The sequence below is a fragment of the Gymnodraco acuticeps genome, unplaced genomic scaffold (assembly GCF_902827175.1).
Source record: "Gymnodraco acuticeps unplaced genomic scaffold, fGymAcu1.1, whole genome shotgun sequence".
In the NCBI taxonomy this organism is placed as follows: Eukaryota; Metazoa; Chordata; class Actinopteri; order Perciformes; family Bathydraconidae; genus Gymnodraco; species Gymnodraco acuticeps.
Genome location: NW_022992250.1, coordinates 831,876 through 850,165, shown reverse-complemented (window position 1 = coordinate 850,165; position 18,290 = coordinate 831,876). Strand labels below are relative to the sequence as shown.

Sequence of the window (18,290 nt, the reverse complement as noted above, 5' to 3'; positions counted from 1 at the left end):
GCATAGTTTGTGGCTCTTCAGGGCCTGCAGCTGAATATCTGCATTTTCCAACACCTTTGCTGTACTGTCCAGAAGAATCACAACACTGTTTCCTCTCCAGCAAAACTTTACTTCCAACCTTGTTTTCTTCTTTTCGTGCCCAGGGTGTTTCTTGTTTTCTGGAGTGCTTTCTAATCTATTTTTCAGATCACCTGGGGAGGAAACATTTACACACAAGCAGAGAATTGATGCAAATAAAACCACAGACCAAGTGTGGTGGCTACACACGAAAACAACTGTGTGGTGTTCAGCAGTATAACGATCCATGCTGTCCTTATACTATATATTACATCAGTACGGCCACAAGAACAGTTTTACTACTGCACTGGAAAACCGCTGCGGTTTAGAATGCAATACAAACACAATCTGTTTTATATACATCATCACCACATCAGGTTTACCACAAAACCAAACGACGTGTAAGCATTTGGATTATTTCTAAACACTTATCAGCACTCAAAGCTGCCTCATTAACAGTGTGTGTGTGTTTGTGTGTGTTGTGCAAGTGCTTGTTTTTTGTCTCTGTATTCATACATACATATTCAGTTTGCTTCTTTGGTGTACTATGTTTATCTCACAGCGTTATGACAGCCTGACAAATCAATCGTCATCACAGTTTTTGTCAATGGCGCAAGTGTGTTTATGTGCTTATGCTTATCATCTGTGCTCATGTGACGTGTTCCTGCCGGCAGTAATAGACTGCTGTCGAATCATCCAAATGCCTCTGCATCAGACTGCGATGCTAACTCATCAGCAGCTGTTTACACGTCGAGATGTGAAATGTTTCCTCTTTGAGGCAATGCCTTTAATTTGATGCTTCTTGCGACAGTATGTGGTTGGCGTGTTGCTGACAGGGCCCTTTGTAGGCTTTGTCAAAATGGCTGGCAGACACACACTGCCCATCCCCGCTAACGCGATAGCACGCTAAGAGGAGTCCTCGAGCAGGGAAATTGAAATGCCAGTCACAAATGTCAGATAAGATGGGAGCGGGATATTCTGTTGTTGTAAATGTGTATTTGTTGTTTTTTTCTTCAAGCGTGTTTCAACCTTTGTCTGTCTTCTGTGTTCTCTTCCAGGGTTGAGCGTGGGAAACATGTTCTATGTGTTTTCTGATGAGGGTATCACTGTTCTTCAGCCCAGTGAATGTGAGATACGCAAACATATGCAGCGGGCAGAGAGGATTGTTGCTACATATGTAAGTGCACGTTATGCCATTATTTTACTTTCAGGTTTAAATTGTGTTATAGATTCAATAAGATTGATGTATATTACTAATTGGTCATTTGGTTAGGTTACACTAACCTATATTAAAGTTTCAATATTCCTCCATACACAACTTAATATATTCCATATATCTATCTGTCTATCTCTCTCTCTCTCTCTCTCTCTCTCTCTCTCTCTCTCTCTCTCTCTATCTATCTATCTATATATCTATCTATTTCTGTAGTTAGGAGGGTTTTAGTATAAAAAGATTGCGACCAAAATGAAGGCTATCATTCCTTCGATGTCCTTCCTGTTGTCAGAGCGGGGCTCCTCACCTAACTAATGTAATGGGATTACTCGTGTCCATTAGTCAACAGCTTGCACCAATAGACTGTATAGAGTCTATACTGCAGACCCTGAGGTTTCTAATCCACTGGAGAACATCCCTCTCTCAGAGCAATGGGCTTTAGATGGTTCAATTCGCTTGTTCCTCTGAGGGATTTGAGTTTTACAGGACCCTGTAATTGTATTAGAGATCAATACAAACTCAATAAGCCATGTGTTAGCCAGTTCCTGCTGTAAACAGCACTTTCTCCACTTTGGTGAGGTGGAGAGAAGGTGAAAACTCTTGCATGTGTGTCTGATGTTGTATATGTGTGTGTGGTTGTGTGTATTTGTGATTACATACTAGTATATATGTTGTGTGTGTAGAGGAGTGTGTGAATAAATGTCTTGTCAGCAAAGACAGCATGCTGCAGAGCCTTTAAATGCAGTGTTTCCTTAGCCAGTTTATATATTTCGAAAGTTTCACACTTAAAAGTGAAAACACTCATTATGAAATAAATTAGTGTTATCAATAATAATAATATTACATAATATAATAATATTATTATTGAAATGAAGTATGCATGTCTGGTAGGACTGGGTTATATGGCAGAATTTCATATTAGTTGTTCAGTCCTTTTGTCCTTAATGTAATTGTATAGCATGCTCTGCAGTGTACATTTGATTTGTATTGTATGTCAGCTCTTTTGTTCTTGCCTTGCCTTCACTCCCAGTACCAAAAATGTACTGAACTGTACTTTGTAAAAAATAATTTCTACATTTAATCTTTTCAAAAAAGTCTAAAAAGAGAACAGTAATTGCTAAACATTTGAATTGATGATTTGTAGATTTATTTGTATTGCATATTAACAATTGTTGACCTTTCCAAATTGTACTTTTAATGATAATGAAACAATTCCCAAACCTCCTATCATCCTCTCTGTTGCCTGTTTGGTCATCCCAGGAGGAGATGTGCCCTAAGGGTGAGGGGGTGTCACCTCAGCACTGTGTGTGGTCCTCAGCAGTCAACGTCAGGGATAAGTACATCTACGTGACCCAGCCCCTCCTGAGCCGACTGCTGGTGGTCGATGTTCAGACGCAGAAGGTGGTGCAGGTGGGTGGAGCACCAAAGTCTCAGAAACATCCTAGATATTAAGTATCTGAGAGGCAAAGAAGGGTTGTAAGTTCCATCCATGACTCCTCTTTCCTCCTCCTGTCAAATCACACCAGAGTTTGGGATAGCATTATTGGCTATTTATTGGATTAAAAGTAGTTTATACTCTTGCAACTGCAGCAAAACTCTATATCCAAAACAGCACAATGTTCACACCCAGCTTTGGGTTTTTTTTTCAAGTGAAGCAAACATGCTACATCTGTGATACCGAGGTTGTTACTGTATTCACACATCCATCACACAGGCTTGGACGGCAATAAACACACCATTTCCATTTTTCTACACTGCAATACATGATCATATTGTTTATGTATTTGTTTACATATTTCCATTCTACAGCACATGGCTCATCAACTGTTGAAGATGCCTCATTTTTTCGCCTACAACATACAACTTTAACATGATATGTAATGTATAATGGTCACAGATGTTACATTCGGAACCAACTCAGAGTTAACAAATCAAAGTAAAAAAAGGCCTGCTAGAATAGAAAGCTCATCAGGTTGAGGAAATGCTGTTGTTAATTGCATTTCCATTTAAAGATTTAAGATGACCAAACTGACATATTTTATTTTGAAACCTTTACTCCAGTATCCATCGCTAAATTAAGCCCAAGTCTTGGTTTCTTTAAAAGCTAACAGAATACAAATCCAGTCGATAAACATTACTTGCGAGCGTGTTTGTCTTCCAGTCAAACAGCATCACCAACATTAGGTGCATTCGATTTAACTTGTCTTGCTCCTGAAGTGCCACAGATGTAAGAAGACCACATGCAAGGGGAAATAAATCAAATGCACCTCAAGCGCCCGAAACAATATGGTGCCCAGGTGGGTGCTGGCTGCCTCACCATTCATCTTGCCTGTAACGGCTGTTTAGAGACTGAATCCCTCAGGGGTTCTTCCCAGGGTCAACATCATTTATAGTGAGGTACAGGATGAGAAGAAATAGGCCTAACTCAAGGAGAAGGAGGCGGGAGAGCAGAAGGGAGTTAAGTGAAAGTCTGAGTAGCAGGATGAGAGAGACGGCAAAGTGAGCAGGTAGCAGTGAAAAACGTTCTTCTTCTCCTTCAGTTTAAAGTGAAGATATTTCCAACTCAACTTATTCCATAATGTCACTCAGGCTGTATCACTTGTAATTATTTAACTGTGCAATACTCATATTACTTAGGATCATAACTGTATAACACTTTACATTTCGAACAATAACATGGTTTTCATCATTTCTATTCTATTCTATTTTATTGTATATTTATTGCACGTTTTTTCCTTTCACGTCATATGTTTATAAATAATTGTATTTTTGTGTTTTTTATTTAATTGTAATTGTTATATTTTTTATTCTAAAATATTGCAACTGTCATAAATCATTCTCCCTGGGAGAAAATAAGGTATTCTGATGCTATTTATGACTAATTTACTTTGAAAAGAAATACAAGATTGACTAAATACTGAGAGATATGACCTCCACTTGTTCCAAATGAGGAATATGTGATAGAATACTACGTGTATTTACCTTTTGGTGATGAAATATTATCACAAGAACAATAACAGAAGTGATATATTGACAAGAAAATCAGAGATGTGTTCTGGTTTATTGTGGTGCAGAAGCTGCCCACTATAACCGAGAAACCCCCCCCTTTTCTCTTTCTCTTTCTAACACTGTAAAAACTGATTTTCTCTCCTTGATCAGCCGACCCTCTCTCTCTCTCTCTCTTTCTTGAAGACCCTCTCTGACCTATGGGTGCAGGAGGTTAATGCATCCAGCCTTTTTTCGTCTCTGCTCTTTCTTTGTTATTTCAAAGCCTTTTTTTTCCAAAGCACATTTCCAACTTTCCTTTCAGCAATGGCCTTTTATTATAAGAGAGAAGATGGCAGAGTACAATAAAAGCGATTAATCCACTGACAGAAGGAATGCATTAACGCAACAATTGCTTTCATTTTTTTAAATGGTAAAGTCAGAGTACTGCATTTATTATCCTCAAGGAGACGACTGAACGCAGTGATTAGGAAGCGTATGTCTAAACACTAGATTGCCACATTAATAAAGACTGTGCAACACTTTCCTTTACAAGTATGAGATTAAAGCAAAACAATTCTTTCTTCAAACTAAACCCAAATGAATCGCTCTATACTCATAACCTGGACTGTTACAGATAAGATGGCCTATTCTCTGTTTGGGGGGAAATGGTGGACTAAAACACAACAATTCTCTTTTCTCTTTCATGAGAAAACCAGAAATATAGATCCTAGAGAAGCACAGATGCCGTTATTGAGGATTAGTTATTGTTGGGTCTTTTATCAACATCCTTTTGATAGAAAGTTTCCTTTAATACAATGTCACCTTTAGGAATGTGATTTCCAGCAGACACTATGAAAGCAGTAAACATGTGGAGAAGCTGCACTAATGAAGGCTTTCAAGTTTGTTCATCCTGTTGCCCGCAAGGAAATCGTCCTCTTTTCTCAAACAAAGGGATCTAACCTTGACTCTGATGTTTCAGACCTGTGCTGGGTCAGCCTCACATTGCACGTGAAAACAACGGCATTTTGGCTGATTAAAAAGAAGATAGCCAAGACCTTGGGTGATCTAGTAACATAAACACCTTACAATGGCTTTGTTTGTAGTCATGTTTTAGGTTTTAGTTATGCTTTTTCTTTTCTCAGACTCAGTGAGCATCCTTTAGCAACGTTTTAGATATTCCTTTTTCCTGAAGAACAATATTGTGAATCTATGCATGCATCTACCTGTATGACACCAATGTGTATTTTAACTGTGTTTTAGTAATAAAGTAATAAATACTTAGTTTTCTGTCTTTGAGTTCAGGTTTGATAGCATTTGATTGAATCTGAAACATTTGAAACCCTTTATCAAGTCTTATTAAGCTTTTAACATGTTCAAGTCAGTAGAGTTGCTGACTCAGAATTCAGCTTGAAATCTTGATATGATACTATGTATAAATGTTTAAATTAAATTGAAGTGACACAATGGGCAAGGCCAACTTGTGTCAATGTCGCAAGTGTGTTTATGTTTAGATATGAGATCCATCGCTGTCTTCTCAACCCTATGAACCTACAGAAGACTATTTTTAGAAATGCATTATTCAACCTTTATTTTGAAAAAATGTAGAATAATAAATTGTAATAGAGACTTTAAATACAACATATGCATGTTGAAAAAACACATGACAAATAACGTCCTTTGCACCAATAAACAAAGATAGGCACTTAATAACAAGTCTTGACACAAATAAATAAACCAAATTAGGAGCAACTGGAAGTGAACGGAGTGAAGAGGGGATTCGTCAAACCGTATGTTGCCATCAAACTAAACTAAAAGCAAGCAAAAAAAGGTAGGACTTAAAATGTGACTTAAAATTGTCAATGGTGGAACAGGAGTCTATACCAGAGCCCGGGAGCAGCAACAGAAAAAAGCTTTATTACCAGTAAATTCAGACAGGCAGTCCACACATAGTGTACATGCACACATGCTGAGTTGACACTTGGCTGACCGGTGCAGAGTGGAGGGCCGGACCTACCATTACTGAACACAGAGCTGGTGTCAGCAGCTCCCTGTCCGCCAGCCAGAAGCAGGGTAATAGATTGTGTTATTTCTCGTTGTTGACATTGCAGCAGACCTGAGGTTGAACACACTCCACCCCCCTCATCTCTCTTTTTTCCTATCTGCCTGTTCCATTCGTTCCTCTATGTTGTATTCTTTCTGTTCTTACACATGCTGAAAAAAACGTTCTCCTTCACTTCAACATCTGCATCATAGAGAAAAAACCTTTGCATTTTGATTAAGGACTGTATGACCTATTCATAAGTAGGCAATGGGACTTTAGCAAGCTGCAGATTTATTTTCAAATGAGTCCTTTGTGAAATGTGATGGTGGCACCATTTGTGATTTGCAGCGTTAACAAAATGATCTTCGAGGTACTGGTTGTTATACAATATTTTCTGATTTCATAGTCAGCTCCAATACGATTCCAAGAGCATTATTATCAAGCAATACACCGGTAATAAACTGATATAAAGTTTTATTTATTTTTTATGATTAATAAAAAGGATCCTCTCAGTTTGACATTTTGTTGACAAATGTAATAGTATTTATGGGTCAACATAGCCAATGATTTAGTTTAGTAGAGTATCTGTAAAAAGGCCATTATGCCTGATATCCCGAGAAAAAATAATCTTACTTACATGTGGAATTTTTGTTGTTATTATATATCATTGATTAGCCTAATAAACCTTCAATATTCCTTTCGTTTTCTGCCCATCTCTTCTAGGCAGTAACAACAGATTCTTTTCCAGTGAAGATGCTCTATGACAAGTCACATGACCAGGTGTGGGTCCTAACATGGGGGGATATGGACAGAACACATCCAACACTTCAGGTTAGTGTGTGTGTGTGTGTGTGTGTGCGTGCGTGCGTGCGTGCGTGCGTGCGTGTGTGCGTGCGTGCGTGCCAGTGTAGCTTTAATGGTAAAAGAAAAAAAGCCCTTCTTTATTTATCATTACTTTTGCTGTGTGTGTATTTGGGATCTCTGATGAGGGATTATCTTCCTGGAAGAATATAATCTATATAAACTGCAGAAAGTTCCTCATGCGAGGAAAACGCACCTTGTGACTAATAGAGCTTTATTGTGTACCTGCGTTTCCTGTTTACATGATAAGTATTTACATGACCACAAATAATCTATGGAGCATTTACAAAGCCAGCAAAACAGTAATTCACAGCTGTGGTGCTGTTGGCTGGTGCATGGCGTCCCTTTGGACCACTGGTGTTGGAGACGTCACAAATGAGAAATGATCACAGGTGTGATTGTATTTAATCCACCTCGGGGGATTGGGTGAGGTGAGGGAGGAGGGGGGAGGGAAGGGGAGGGGGAAGACATGGAGGGAAGGGGAGGGGAACAGAGCCGGTGCCTGGGGGATGCTTGTGTTGGTGTTTTCATAGGGATGTGTGTGTGTGTGTGTGTGTGTGTGTGTGTGTGTGTGTGTGTGTGTGTGTGTGTGTGTGTGTGTGTGTGTGTGTGTGTGTGCGTGCGTGCGTGCGTGCGTGCGTGCGTGCGTGCGTGCGTGCGTGCGTGCGTGCGTGCGTGCGTGCGTGCGTGCGTGCGTGCGTGCGTGCGTGCGTGCGTGCGTGGACAGATCATAGTATAATCATGTAAGATGCTGTGTTCAGTCTTTACTGTTTGTGGTGTCTATTCATTAAAAAGATTGCAGAGGGATGATACACTCTCAAATGTATGACTCTTCAGAGGATCTCTGGAGTGTAATGACTCATTTTTTATTCAGAGAATCACTTGCATAATGCACTGCATAAATTATTTCTTTGTTTTTTGCCTTGTTAGTTTTAAACACAAGTGTTTCATGAACATTTTGAAAGTTAATTAGTGAGTGTGTAGCTGTTAATGGTACTGGAGTCGTCCTAAAAATAAAACTTAATTTTGTAAAAAAAAAATACAGGGCTTTTGAAAGAAAATGTAATGGTAGATTGTTTTGGATCTGAAGGTGCCACTATGGTATGGCAATAAAGAGTTGTAAAAAGACGGCCACCTGTGTGTGGGTTTTAGCAGTTTTCTACTAAGATGTACAATCTCCATGGCCAAGTAGACGGTATGTGTGTTTTCTTTCAGTTTTGCACCTTCTCTTCAGAGTGTAGGTGTACTAGCAGATACTTTGTTTCTGTTTGGCTGTCAGGGCTTTTTTTTGTAGTTTTTTTTAAACTTCTTTTAGAGGTTATAGTTTTAAATGAAGTAGAACATTATTTGAAAATATGTTTTTGTAAATCACAGACAAAACCATTTCCACCTCATATAATTTGAAACAATCAGAGCAGCTTTGCATAACATGTATGGCTGCTTCCTGAACTTCAGAAAACACATTACGGTTTTTTATATCTTAATTTATCCACTTCCTGCAGTTGTTCTTTATTAATGAATAATTATAGAGCAGTGGTTGAATCACTCAAAAATGCAATTGCAGGGAAATTGCATAATGGTTGCAGGCCACGAGGATCACACCACAAATAAATTGTTTGATAATGTCATCATCATTTGGACTGAAAGTAATTGACCCGTTCAGCAGCAGCCTGTCACTAACAGAGGCACTGCTTCGCTCCATACATGTGTATGACTGTGTCTGCACATGATGTGAAGTTGTGTAGTCAGCTCAGTGTGTGTGGTTTCTTTAAGCAGCCACATTTTATGATGGCTCAATACCTCTATGTAAACATCAGAGGGAGTGTGATTGTCAATTCATTAGAGAAGATAAATGGAGGAATCACTGCCGGGCAGAGAGGAGCGTGGCCATTCAGACTGTCAGTCCACTCTGCAACTACGTGTCAGGGAGACCTTAACTCTTTGATTGCTCTCCGTGCCTCCCCATTTATCTCTCAAATAGTCTTGCAATTAAATCATTATTTCAAAAACTCGTGAGGAAACTACATGTTTTCAATTCAGGCTAGTAACATACTAGTTTTTAAATCTATCCATTAAAAGGTATTTTTTATACATTTTGGTTATTAGTTGGTTTTATATCTCCTACAATAATTACATAAATAAAATAGTCTGAAAACGACTGTTGTATAATTAGAAGCATCTGGTAGCTTGGTATTTAAACACACGCCATATACTGTAACAGCAGCATTGATTTGATTCAAGCCTGTGACCTTTGCATGTTTATACTGTAGCTGTCCAATAACAAGACTTAAATCAATACATATCTGATGAAAGAACAAGTTAACAAGGCTATGAATCTGCAGACATTTGATGGCAACCAATCAAATGTGTTTTGTTTGAGTATAATACATGAAGATCTGATCTGCATATCAGCAAACATCTGTCTCCTTTCTTTCTAATGCATGCGTTTATAAATCAATGATCTACGCCTCAGGAATTCAAAGACACAAAGTATTCATTTCAGTTTTAAAATTCTGCATTGATCTGGAACAGCGTGCCTTTGAGTCTTCCAGGGAATCCATAATGTGCTTTATTGCTCCCCATGAGCTAAATGATGAGTTATCTGACAGTACATAAAACAATAAAACATGTAACATGTGGTGCGCTGTAAAACATAAAAGTGCCTTGTAAGATTTATTGAATTCAAATCATACAAATACAGTGGAGCATTTGAGGAGTGCCATCTTATATGGGTGTTCTGTAGTTAGATGGGAAAGTTTAAAAAAAATAAGGTTGAGGGAATGTTGTTGTAAAGAAAAAGCTACTCAGTCAGAACCAAATCCCCCACAGGTATTAGTGCAGCCGGCGAGGCGGGGCAGGAGTAAAACTCAATTGGCCTCGTTGCTGAGTGTGTGGATATGAAATGCAAGCATGAGCGATGACAAAGAGAAGCCAGTGGCATTAAGTCGAGAGCACCTGCAGCCCTGGAGACCTGAGTTGCTGCCTAATAATACATGAGCGATACTCCATTGAACCTCATTAACTGTCCTCATTGTATTCTGCAACTGTTGTAATGACTGTTTTTTAATGAGGATTCTTTTCATGTTTCACACGGAATAAAAACCTGCAGATCTATTATTTTTCTTTAACAAAAGACGAGACGGAGAATACTTTTGAGGAGTATTGCAGAAGAAGTGCAACTTAAACTGCTATTTTTATTTCCTGCATTTCTTACTTCTGAGGGAGGAGCGTGGATTTGCCCCCCACTGGGCATCAGGTAGGGGTTCAGCTAGAGCTGCGTAGGCGTGGACATCAAAACAGATTTTAAGCTTAGTTCTTTCTTTTAATACAATATTCTATATGCGCTCCAGCAACATTTGCCTAGGTGTCTAAACCTGGAGTCGCTTCAATAAGCCGAGTTTCTCTGAGAATATCAAATCTGTACAAATCTGAATAAAAAGAGCTGGTTTTATTCTGCAAGCAGGGGCAGGAGTTGACTGGTTGCTTTTAATACATGCACAGTGTCACATGTGAAGGTCCCATAAACACCTCCACTTGTCCTTGCTGATCAGCAGGCATGCATGATGAAGCTTGTGTCATGGACGAAGCGGTGCCCATCAAAAGTGTGCGCTCTCCCCACCTTGCACTTTACAAACATGCTGATTCAGTACCAGGTGTGTGACATGAGAAATGGGGCTTTTATTGTCGGGTGTGCGTCGAAGACAACCATCTTTGTGTAAGATGCTTTATCAGATAACGGAGGTGGAGCCGCTCTTCATCAGCCGGAGTCATGCACTGTAGATGTTTATCTGTTAAAGGATTTATGGGCATGTCATCTGGACAAGCTCCGGCTGTTCAGTCCTGAAATATGAGGCTTTATTCTGATGAAGCTTAAAGGTCACGGGTTTAACTATCGCAGGTTTTATATGAGCAGTACTCATATATAGCAGTAACCAATACTGGAGTTTTGAGGCACATACCACCATTTAAGGAGTGAGATGTTTTTGATAAGGATCCTTATAATTAGTTGAACATTGTGACCAGGTGAATCATAAACTTGTCAGAGATCTGTGGTAGACTATGTAATATAGATACTGTTTCCAAATGACCATTTAATTAACATTTATTTGACAATTATGCACTACAATGTATTACTTATTGGCATATTCCCCAACACTGATTCAGCTTGGATAAATGTCAGCGTCTGATCTGTCTAGCTCTGCACTAGATCTCAATCTTGTTGTAACTGGTTCTTTCATTGCATAGAAAGTATGTCTCATTAAATGTTGCTATTTTACCGGTTGATGGCAATTAGTTTTCAAGTATTTTTTTTTTCAATTACCGAAACCGATATTAAAACAAAATAAAAATAAAGTTGGCAAGATAACCACAACAAGACTAGAGAAATAAAAACATAATTAAAAAGAATACAACAGACAACAACAGTACAACAATAAATAGGAACAGACAAACATGCAAACAGATGAAATACTATCATACTATGATACAGTTAAAAGTGTTCACATTTTTGATTGCTTAAAAGCCAGTTCTTATGATAGTGGTTCAATGTATGATAGGAGGTGTTATTCCTTATCTGTATCGGTATTGTGTTCCAAAGTGTTGATGCCCTCACAGAGAAACAGTGTTTACCAAAGGAACTGGACCTAAGAGGGACTACACAGTCTCCTCTTAGGGCAGACCTTGTGGTTCTGCTGTTTGAATGTGTCTGCTGTATAAAAGTGCAGAGTAGTGGGGGGTGCCTTGCCGTTCATAATCTTAAAAACGAAACATGCATCAGTGTGTTTTAAAAGATTTTCCCAGCTGAGCAGGTTATGTTTGTCCAGGATTTTGCAATGGTGGTATAGCTTAATGGTGTGCTATTCACCTGGGTCCAGCTAGTCATACAGTATGTTAGGTGGGGAATGATCATGGCAGTCATATAGACTTTTGCTACAGGTGTTGTCAAACAGTTGCTTATATATATAAAGTTTGCTAGATTGTATTTAGTTATTTGCATTACCTTTCTCACTTGTTTTTTTAAGGATAGAGTAGTGTCAAGGATAATGCCTAGATATTTAAAATGTGTAACTGTTTGAATGACCTCCCCAGACACATATACCTTGAGTTCACAGTGTTGGTCTTGCTAAAAAAAACATACAGACTGCCTTCTTAACATTCAGATATAGCTGGGAGTCAGTAAGCCATTGATTTACATTAACCATTGCATCACTTAGTTTGGCAGCAGCTTGGGCCTTAGTTTTTGCATGGACATAAATGACAGTGTCATCAGCGTACATTTGCACCGCACATCCAGTGCACACTGATGGCAAGTCATTTATATAAAGGCTGAATAGAATTGGGCCCATGATAGATCCCTGGGGTACACCCAGTTCATTCCTCAGGGGTGGTGATGTCTCGCCACTTACCCTTACACACTGAACTATATCTGACAGATAGGAGCTCATCCAGTCTATTGCACTGGGTGAGAAATTTAAATAAGACATTTTGTGAATATGTGAATATTAAACTTGATGATTGACTGTATCAAAAGCTTTCTTAAGATCTAAGAAGATTGCTCCAACAATGCCTATATTTCCAAAAGGAAACAATTTGTCTGGCTGTTGTTATATTCATAGGAATGTACAGAAGCATTGTGGTTGTAGTAAAATATCTCAAGCAGCATTAACATTTTGGTTCAGTAAAAATAGTATTTTAATTATGGCGTTCTTTTTGGTTTTTAAATTCATGTTTTTGCAACTCTGACATTGCAGTGCTGGCCAGATTTGAAGTTAACTATTTTCATATCCATCTGCAAAGTCGATGAGTCAATGAATAACATTTTTATTTGGAATTGTGTAAATCTTTTGCTTACAGTCTCTGCTCCCAAAATACATTAAAATGGAAAATATCATTGTCCATATCATGGTAATAATCCTTCTTATAGATACCTAATGTTTATACTGCTCTGTGCATTGTCTATAGGTCATTCCTCAAGCCAGTGTGGGAGAGGTGCATCATGCCATCCGCACGACTTTCCAGAGGGTCAGCGACTTCTTTATTCCTCCAACCAACCTCATCATCACACACGTGAGGTAAAGCAGCAAACCTGCGCACACACACTAACCCCTTCATCGTCCTCCGACCTCATTGCTCGCTCATCACGGCTGTCCATCTGAAGTGAAGGAGAAAAGAGCAAATGAGAATCCTAATGAGAATCTCCATGTTTGATAATCACTGCCCCCAAAAATCTAGAAAGGCTATTAACCTTTCCTCTGACCTTTGTCAATTTAGGTTTGCCTTCGTCTTCCTCAAAAACGAACCTGCGGTACACAAGATCGACCTTGAGACCTTCCATCGCGTCAAGACCATCAGCCTGAAGAACTACAGCTGCATACCGGTCAGCATGGCGTACACACACCTGAGCGGCTTCTACTTCGTCCAGTGCGAGAGCAAGAGCCACCTGAAAGCCCCGCCCCAGCTGCTCATCGACAGCGTGACGGACGCAGTGATTGGTCCAAACCTGAACATCACTGGGCAGGCCTTTGTGTCGCCGGATGGCCGCTACATTGTGACGCCCGACCCTCAGAGCTCCAAGCTGATAGTACAGACAGTGTCGTTCCAGGGGGAGCTGGGTCTGAACCAGGAAGTGGACGAGCCAATAGCTGTGTCCGATTTGGCTTTCCAGCCGTCCTTCACGGAGTCCAACCAGCACGTGGTTGTCGCCACCTCGAGCTCAGGGACGGACCTGCTGTTTGCCGATCTGTCCTCGGGCCACACTGAGGTTCTGCGGAGCCTCAAGGAGCCCCTGGCCCCCCAAGCCTGGCCCTGGGGAGGCCCCAACAGAGTAGTGGTCTCCAGCGGTTTGTTTGGACAGTACCTCGTGACACCGTCAGCCGAGTCCCTCTTTGTCCTGAATGGCAAACAGAGAACGCCTCACTGTGAAGTGTCAGACATCAAGAGAGGAAACACAGTCGTCTGGGTCGGCGAGGTATGAGTAAAAAGGGGGAAAAAAAGAAAGATGAAGATTAGAGACAAACGTAAATGGAAAAAAAGGAAAGATCAGGCCAAATTACCTATTATAAAGATTTATGTGAAGATCAGTTGTGGACTCAACCCTGGGACTGAGCGAGAGGGATACATGCCTGGGTTTATTGTAACAAAACTACACTTAAAATTAGAGTAATTGAGAAAAACATTAAGAAACCCTGTTGTGATATTTCTATTGGGAGAAAGTGTCAATGCCGTTCAGTGCAACAGTGATCTATGTTCACTTAACTATACAGAATTGTACATTATTGCACTTCCTTCCATGTTATCACAGCAAGTAGGTACCTGAAGAGGGGTTATTAACAAACTATGAACTATGCACAATGCTCACTTTTTTTAGAGTAAAAAGCTTTCCGATTTTGTTTATCTCAACAATGTTTGTCGTTATCACCAGTGCTGCATATAATCACCAGAAACTGTCCGTCTGTCCTGTCTGCCTTTAGTGTATGTGTGTTCTGAGTCCTTTTAAAAGCTACCAACCCATCCGTTTATTGGCCTTTGTCATGGTATTGTACTGTATCCTCCCTCTGAAAGCTCTCATTCTTCTCATGCCGGCAGAGGTTGGCTTTATGCACATGTGTAATTCCTTCTATTTACATTGTCTCTCCAAAGAGCCCGATTGGTCCATTAGCCGATGTTTTCGCTCGCAAAGGCAGCCTAACCAGAAATGAACAGTACATATTGCGGTCTCTTGCAATGGTGTAATCTCTCTCCTGCTGTCCCTCACATTTATTCTGTACCTGCAGCACAATTCTGATCTGCAGAGCCTAAAAATGCCACACAGATTTCCTCAGGGTAATGACTCCTCTTTACTCTGACCCCACATGCTGAGGCCGCGCCAAAGTGCCATCAACTCGCTATCGAACGGGCTGTGAGCATTTTTACTTCCTCCCTGAGAGCTGTGCATCAAGATGAATCTCTAAGGCAGGTACTACACTTGCCATGTGGTAGTTATTCCACTTTGTTACACATAGAACATTTTTGTATTACTTTCTGTCTAGTCTGCAAGAAAAACTTTTAAAAGCAACCACATTTGCACAGGAATAACAGACACTAAACTACCGTACTGTTTTAAACATCAACATTGTATCACTAATTTTGAACAACCCTGGTATTATCTGTCTCGAGGCAGGAACCGAATAAACACCAGCAACTATTTGTCCTTCAAAATAGCAGGTATGTTCACTCTGTGGTTGTGTAATTAGCTTTTTCCCATTTGCACTAATAATCGTAATGATGATCCATTAGCAACAAGACAACGCCACTGCAGCTCTGCAGATGTAATAATGATATCAGAAGTGACTGGAATCTCTCAAACATCTCTGCCTCTTGACGGTAGTGACGAGGAACATTAATATGTATCCAGCATTCACACTTAATGTCTCGTTAATTGCAATTTGTTTATATATACTTTAATTTATTTTTAAATGAACTTCCTTAATCAGCATAGACCAGCTATAGGCAACATAGTGTAATCAATTCATTCATAAAAATACATATTTTATATCAAATACAATGTAAACTGTAAAAGTAAAGGACTTTAGAAAAAGTAGCATTAATGCTCAGTCCCTGCATGGAAAGATAGATATCTTCTAAATGATCTCAGCAAGCTCTCTTGTATATTATACAGTATGTGATCACTGTACAAATACTCACAGCCTATAGAAATGTGCAGTTGTTGACCCTTTTTTTGGCAGTTACATACAACTCCACAGAAGGAGTGCTTAAGGAAAAGTGTATCACCATAAGTCCAGCTGGAGTCTTGTGAATGGAGAATATCTGCTAATGTGGTTTGCTTTTCCTCCCCAGGAATAAACAACGGCCCACATCAAATACTAACTATCATCTCCTAATACGTAGTTGTGCCTGTAACTCCCCAATGCGATGCAATGTGTAGGGTAGGGAAAAAAAGAAAACGCAGGAGTGAAGCCGATTAGTCGTTCTTGTTTGTAATTTAGGTATTTGCTGCTAATCAGCCATGAAGTTACTTTCTGGCATGAAAGCCTGTTGATGACTCAATGATAGACCACTGTTGCACTGAGGAGAAAAATATACTATCTTGACATACATTTATGTTTATGAATGGTAATGTGTCAAATTGGTAGCCCAGTTTTCTCACTGTATCAAAAATAAATATATTATTACTGTTTAAAAAAAGGCTCTGATGCTTCGTAAAGTCACTTTCCCATCCAAAGTCACTCCCCTGGTGGCTCTAAATGAGCATCTACCGTATTGGGCGGCTCTGAGACATGCATGTAATAAAAACAGACCTTCAACATGATCATCTCTCAATGATCTCTCGCACTCACTCACGGTTTACTTGTGAAAAAGTCACCTTCCCTCCCTCTCTTCGACACGTCCGTCAGCTTATCTCTTAAGGTCGATTCAGCAGTTTGACACCGCTACTAGAGCCCCGGAGATCAAGAACAAAGAGACTGCAGCACACTCGCTGATATTACTAAATAATTGGCTAGCTCGTGTTGTTTGTTTGGATCTACCTTCAGTGTCACATGAATATTTGCATCCCTCTCCTCGAACCCTCCTGTGAGGGGCTGCTCAGCTGACCCGCTTGGTGTGATAGACATTGATAGGAACCACTGTTGTAGATAACATTTCTCATGTTTAGAACACGTTCAGACATGACGAAACTGACTGTACAGTTTTCTTTATGCATTTTGTGTGTTCTGGTTTATGAGGGAATTGTTTTGTAAGAAAAAATCAAATTAAATATATTGTAAAAATCAGTCAAGTTGATGTGTTTTCTTGAATGTATTGATAGGAATGTATGTTGTTGTTCCCTTGTTTGCAATGTCAAATGACCTTCTTGATTAATAGTAAAGTATTTATATAAATATTTAAGAAAATGCTAATTACAATTTATTTAAAATATTCCTGAAATGCATCAAATCCAGAAACTTGAATCAGTTTTTCACTGTTTAAAAAATGAAAACTAAAACTATTTTTTTTAGTCCGAAAACAATAAGTCTGACAGTAACTTATTAATAATAATTTGTATCATCATCTCACCTTTGATGTGACATCCGTTCCCCATCCCTGCCCACACGGCCATTAATAGTCTTGGTCCAGTGATAGGCGTGCATCGAGCCGGCCTTCACTACGGTGAAAGTTAATGTAATGGTAATGTTATCTATTGTCTTAACGCACACTGACAATCCATGGCCATTCATCCATTACTTGCTCTACTGACAGACGCTGTCAATATCCCCTCAGCCTCAGAGTGAAACAATGAGGTGAAAGGGAGAAGAAAAGACTTCCTGGAGCCAAACATCGGTGAGGTAGGACAATCCGATCACACAGATAATTACCTTCCTGTTCACGCCTGCTTCAATTTCCTGTGAATCCCAACAGAGTGGAGACAGGAACACGCCGGCTTTCATCCACGGCTTACTGACATATCTGTGGACAAACCACAACATAATCACACATCCATCCTCTTCCGAAGGGCTGCAAATAAAAAGGTTTTCAATCTGATATCAACATGAACTGGCAACAATGAGAAGTGATCTCTCAACTGCTTTACTTTATCCATATGACCTTCAATTCTTTATCAATCACTTTATTGTTCAACAAACTAAACTAGGACTTCTTGAAGATAATTATCGACATACTATACTATGACTCTTTTTATATTATTTTCGACATACTATAATATGACTTTTTTCCAAGGGCCAGATGTTGACTCTTCTACCATTTAAACTCTTCTTTTTCGTAAATTTGTTTACCAAAACTGTCATAAAATATCAGTAAATAAACACAAACTCTGAGGATTAGGTTTAGTGGATTAGGTGATAATTGAATGATTCCAACATTAAATGTGATAGCAGCCGTAGCTGGACACGCCACTGTCACTTGTTTGGCACATTAAAAGATTATATTTTAGTGATATTTAGGCAAGTAAACAGTTTTGGTGAAAGCAGGCTTAATGTCTGAATAAAAGTCGGGCAACTAATCTGCTTAGGCTTTAGTTAAATAAATAATAAGACCCAGAGTTGTATACCCAGAGTGGAATTTATTTTGGTATTAGCTGAGAATCAAACCACTCAGACATGCATTTGCAATGCCGCTTGTTTTGTTGCGCTGGGA

At 39.4% G+C, this 18,290-nt stretch overlaps 1 protein-coding gene across 2 annotated transcripts in view; it reads left to right on the top strand.

Annotated features, from left to right (window-relative positions):
* Window positions 1–16,930, top strand: part of fstl4 (follistatin-like 4) — a 240,311-nt gene extending 223,381 nt beyond the window's left edge. Inside the window, exons 12-16 of one of the 2 annotated variants that reach the window (XM_034206719.1) lie at window positions 1,116–1,234; window positions 2,531–2,680; window positions 7,023–7,130; window positions 13,122–13,231; window positions 13,431–16,930. In XM_034206719.1, the coding sequence (XP_034062610.1) occupies window positions 1,116–1,234; window positions 2,531–2,680; window positions 7,023–7,130; window positions 13,122–13,231; window positions 13,431–14,133 (1,190 nt within the window). In that variant the 3' untranslated portion in view covers window positions 14,134–16,930. The remainder of the gene's footprint in view (window positions 1–1,115; window positions 1,235–2,530; window positions 2,681–7,022; window positions 7,131–13,121; window positions 13,232–13,430) is intronic. The other variant, XM_034206720.1, reaches the window with a different exon arrangement.
* Window positions 16,931–18,290: the final 1,360 nt, after the last annotated feature.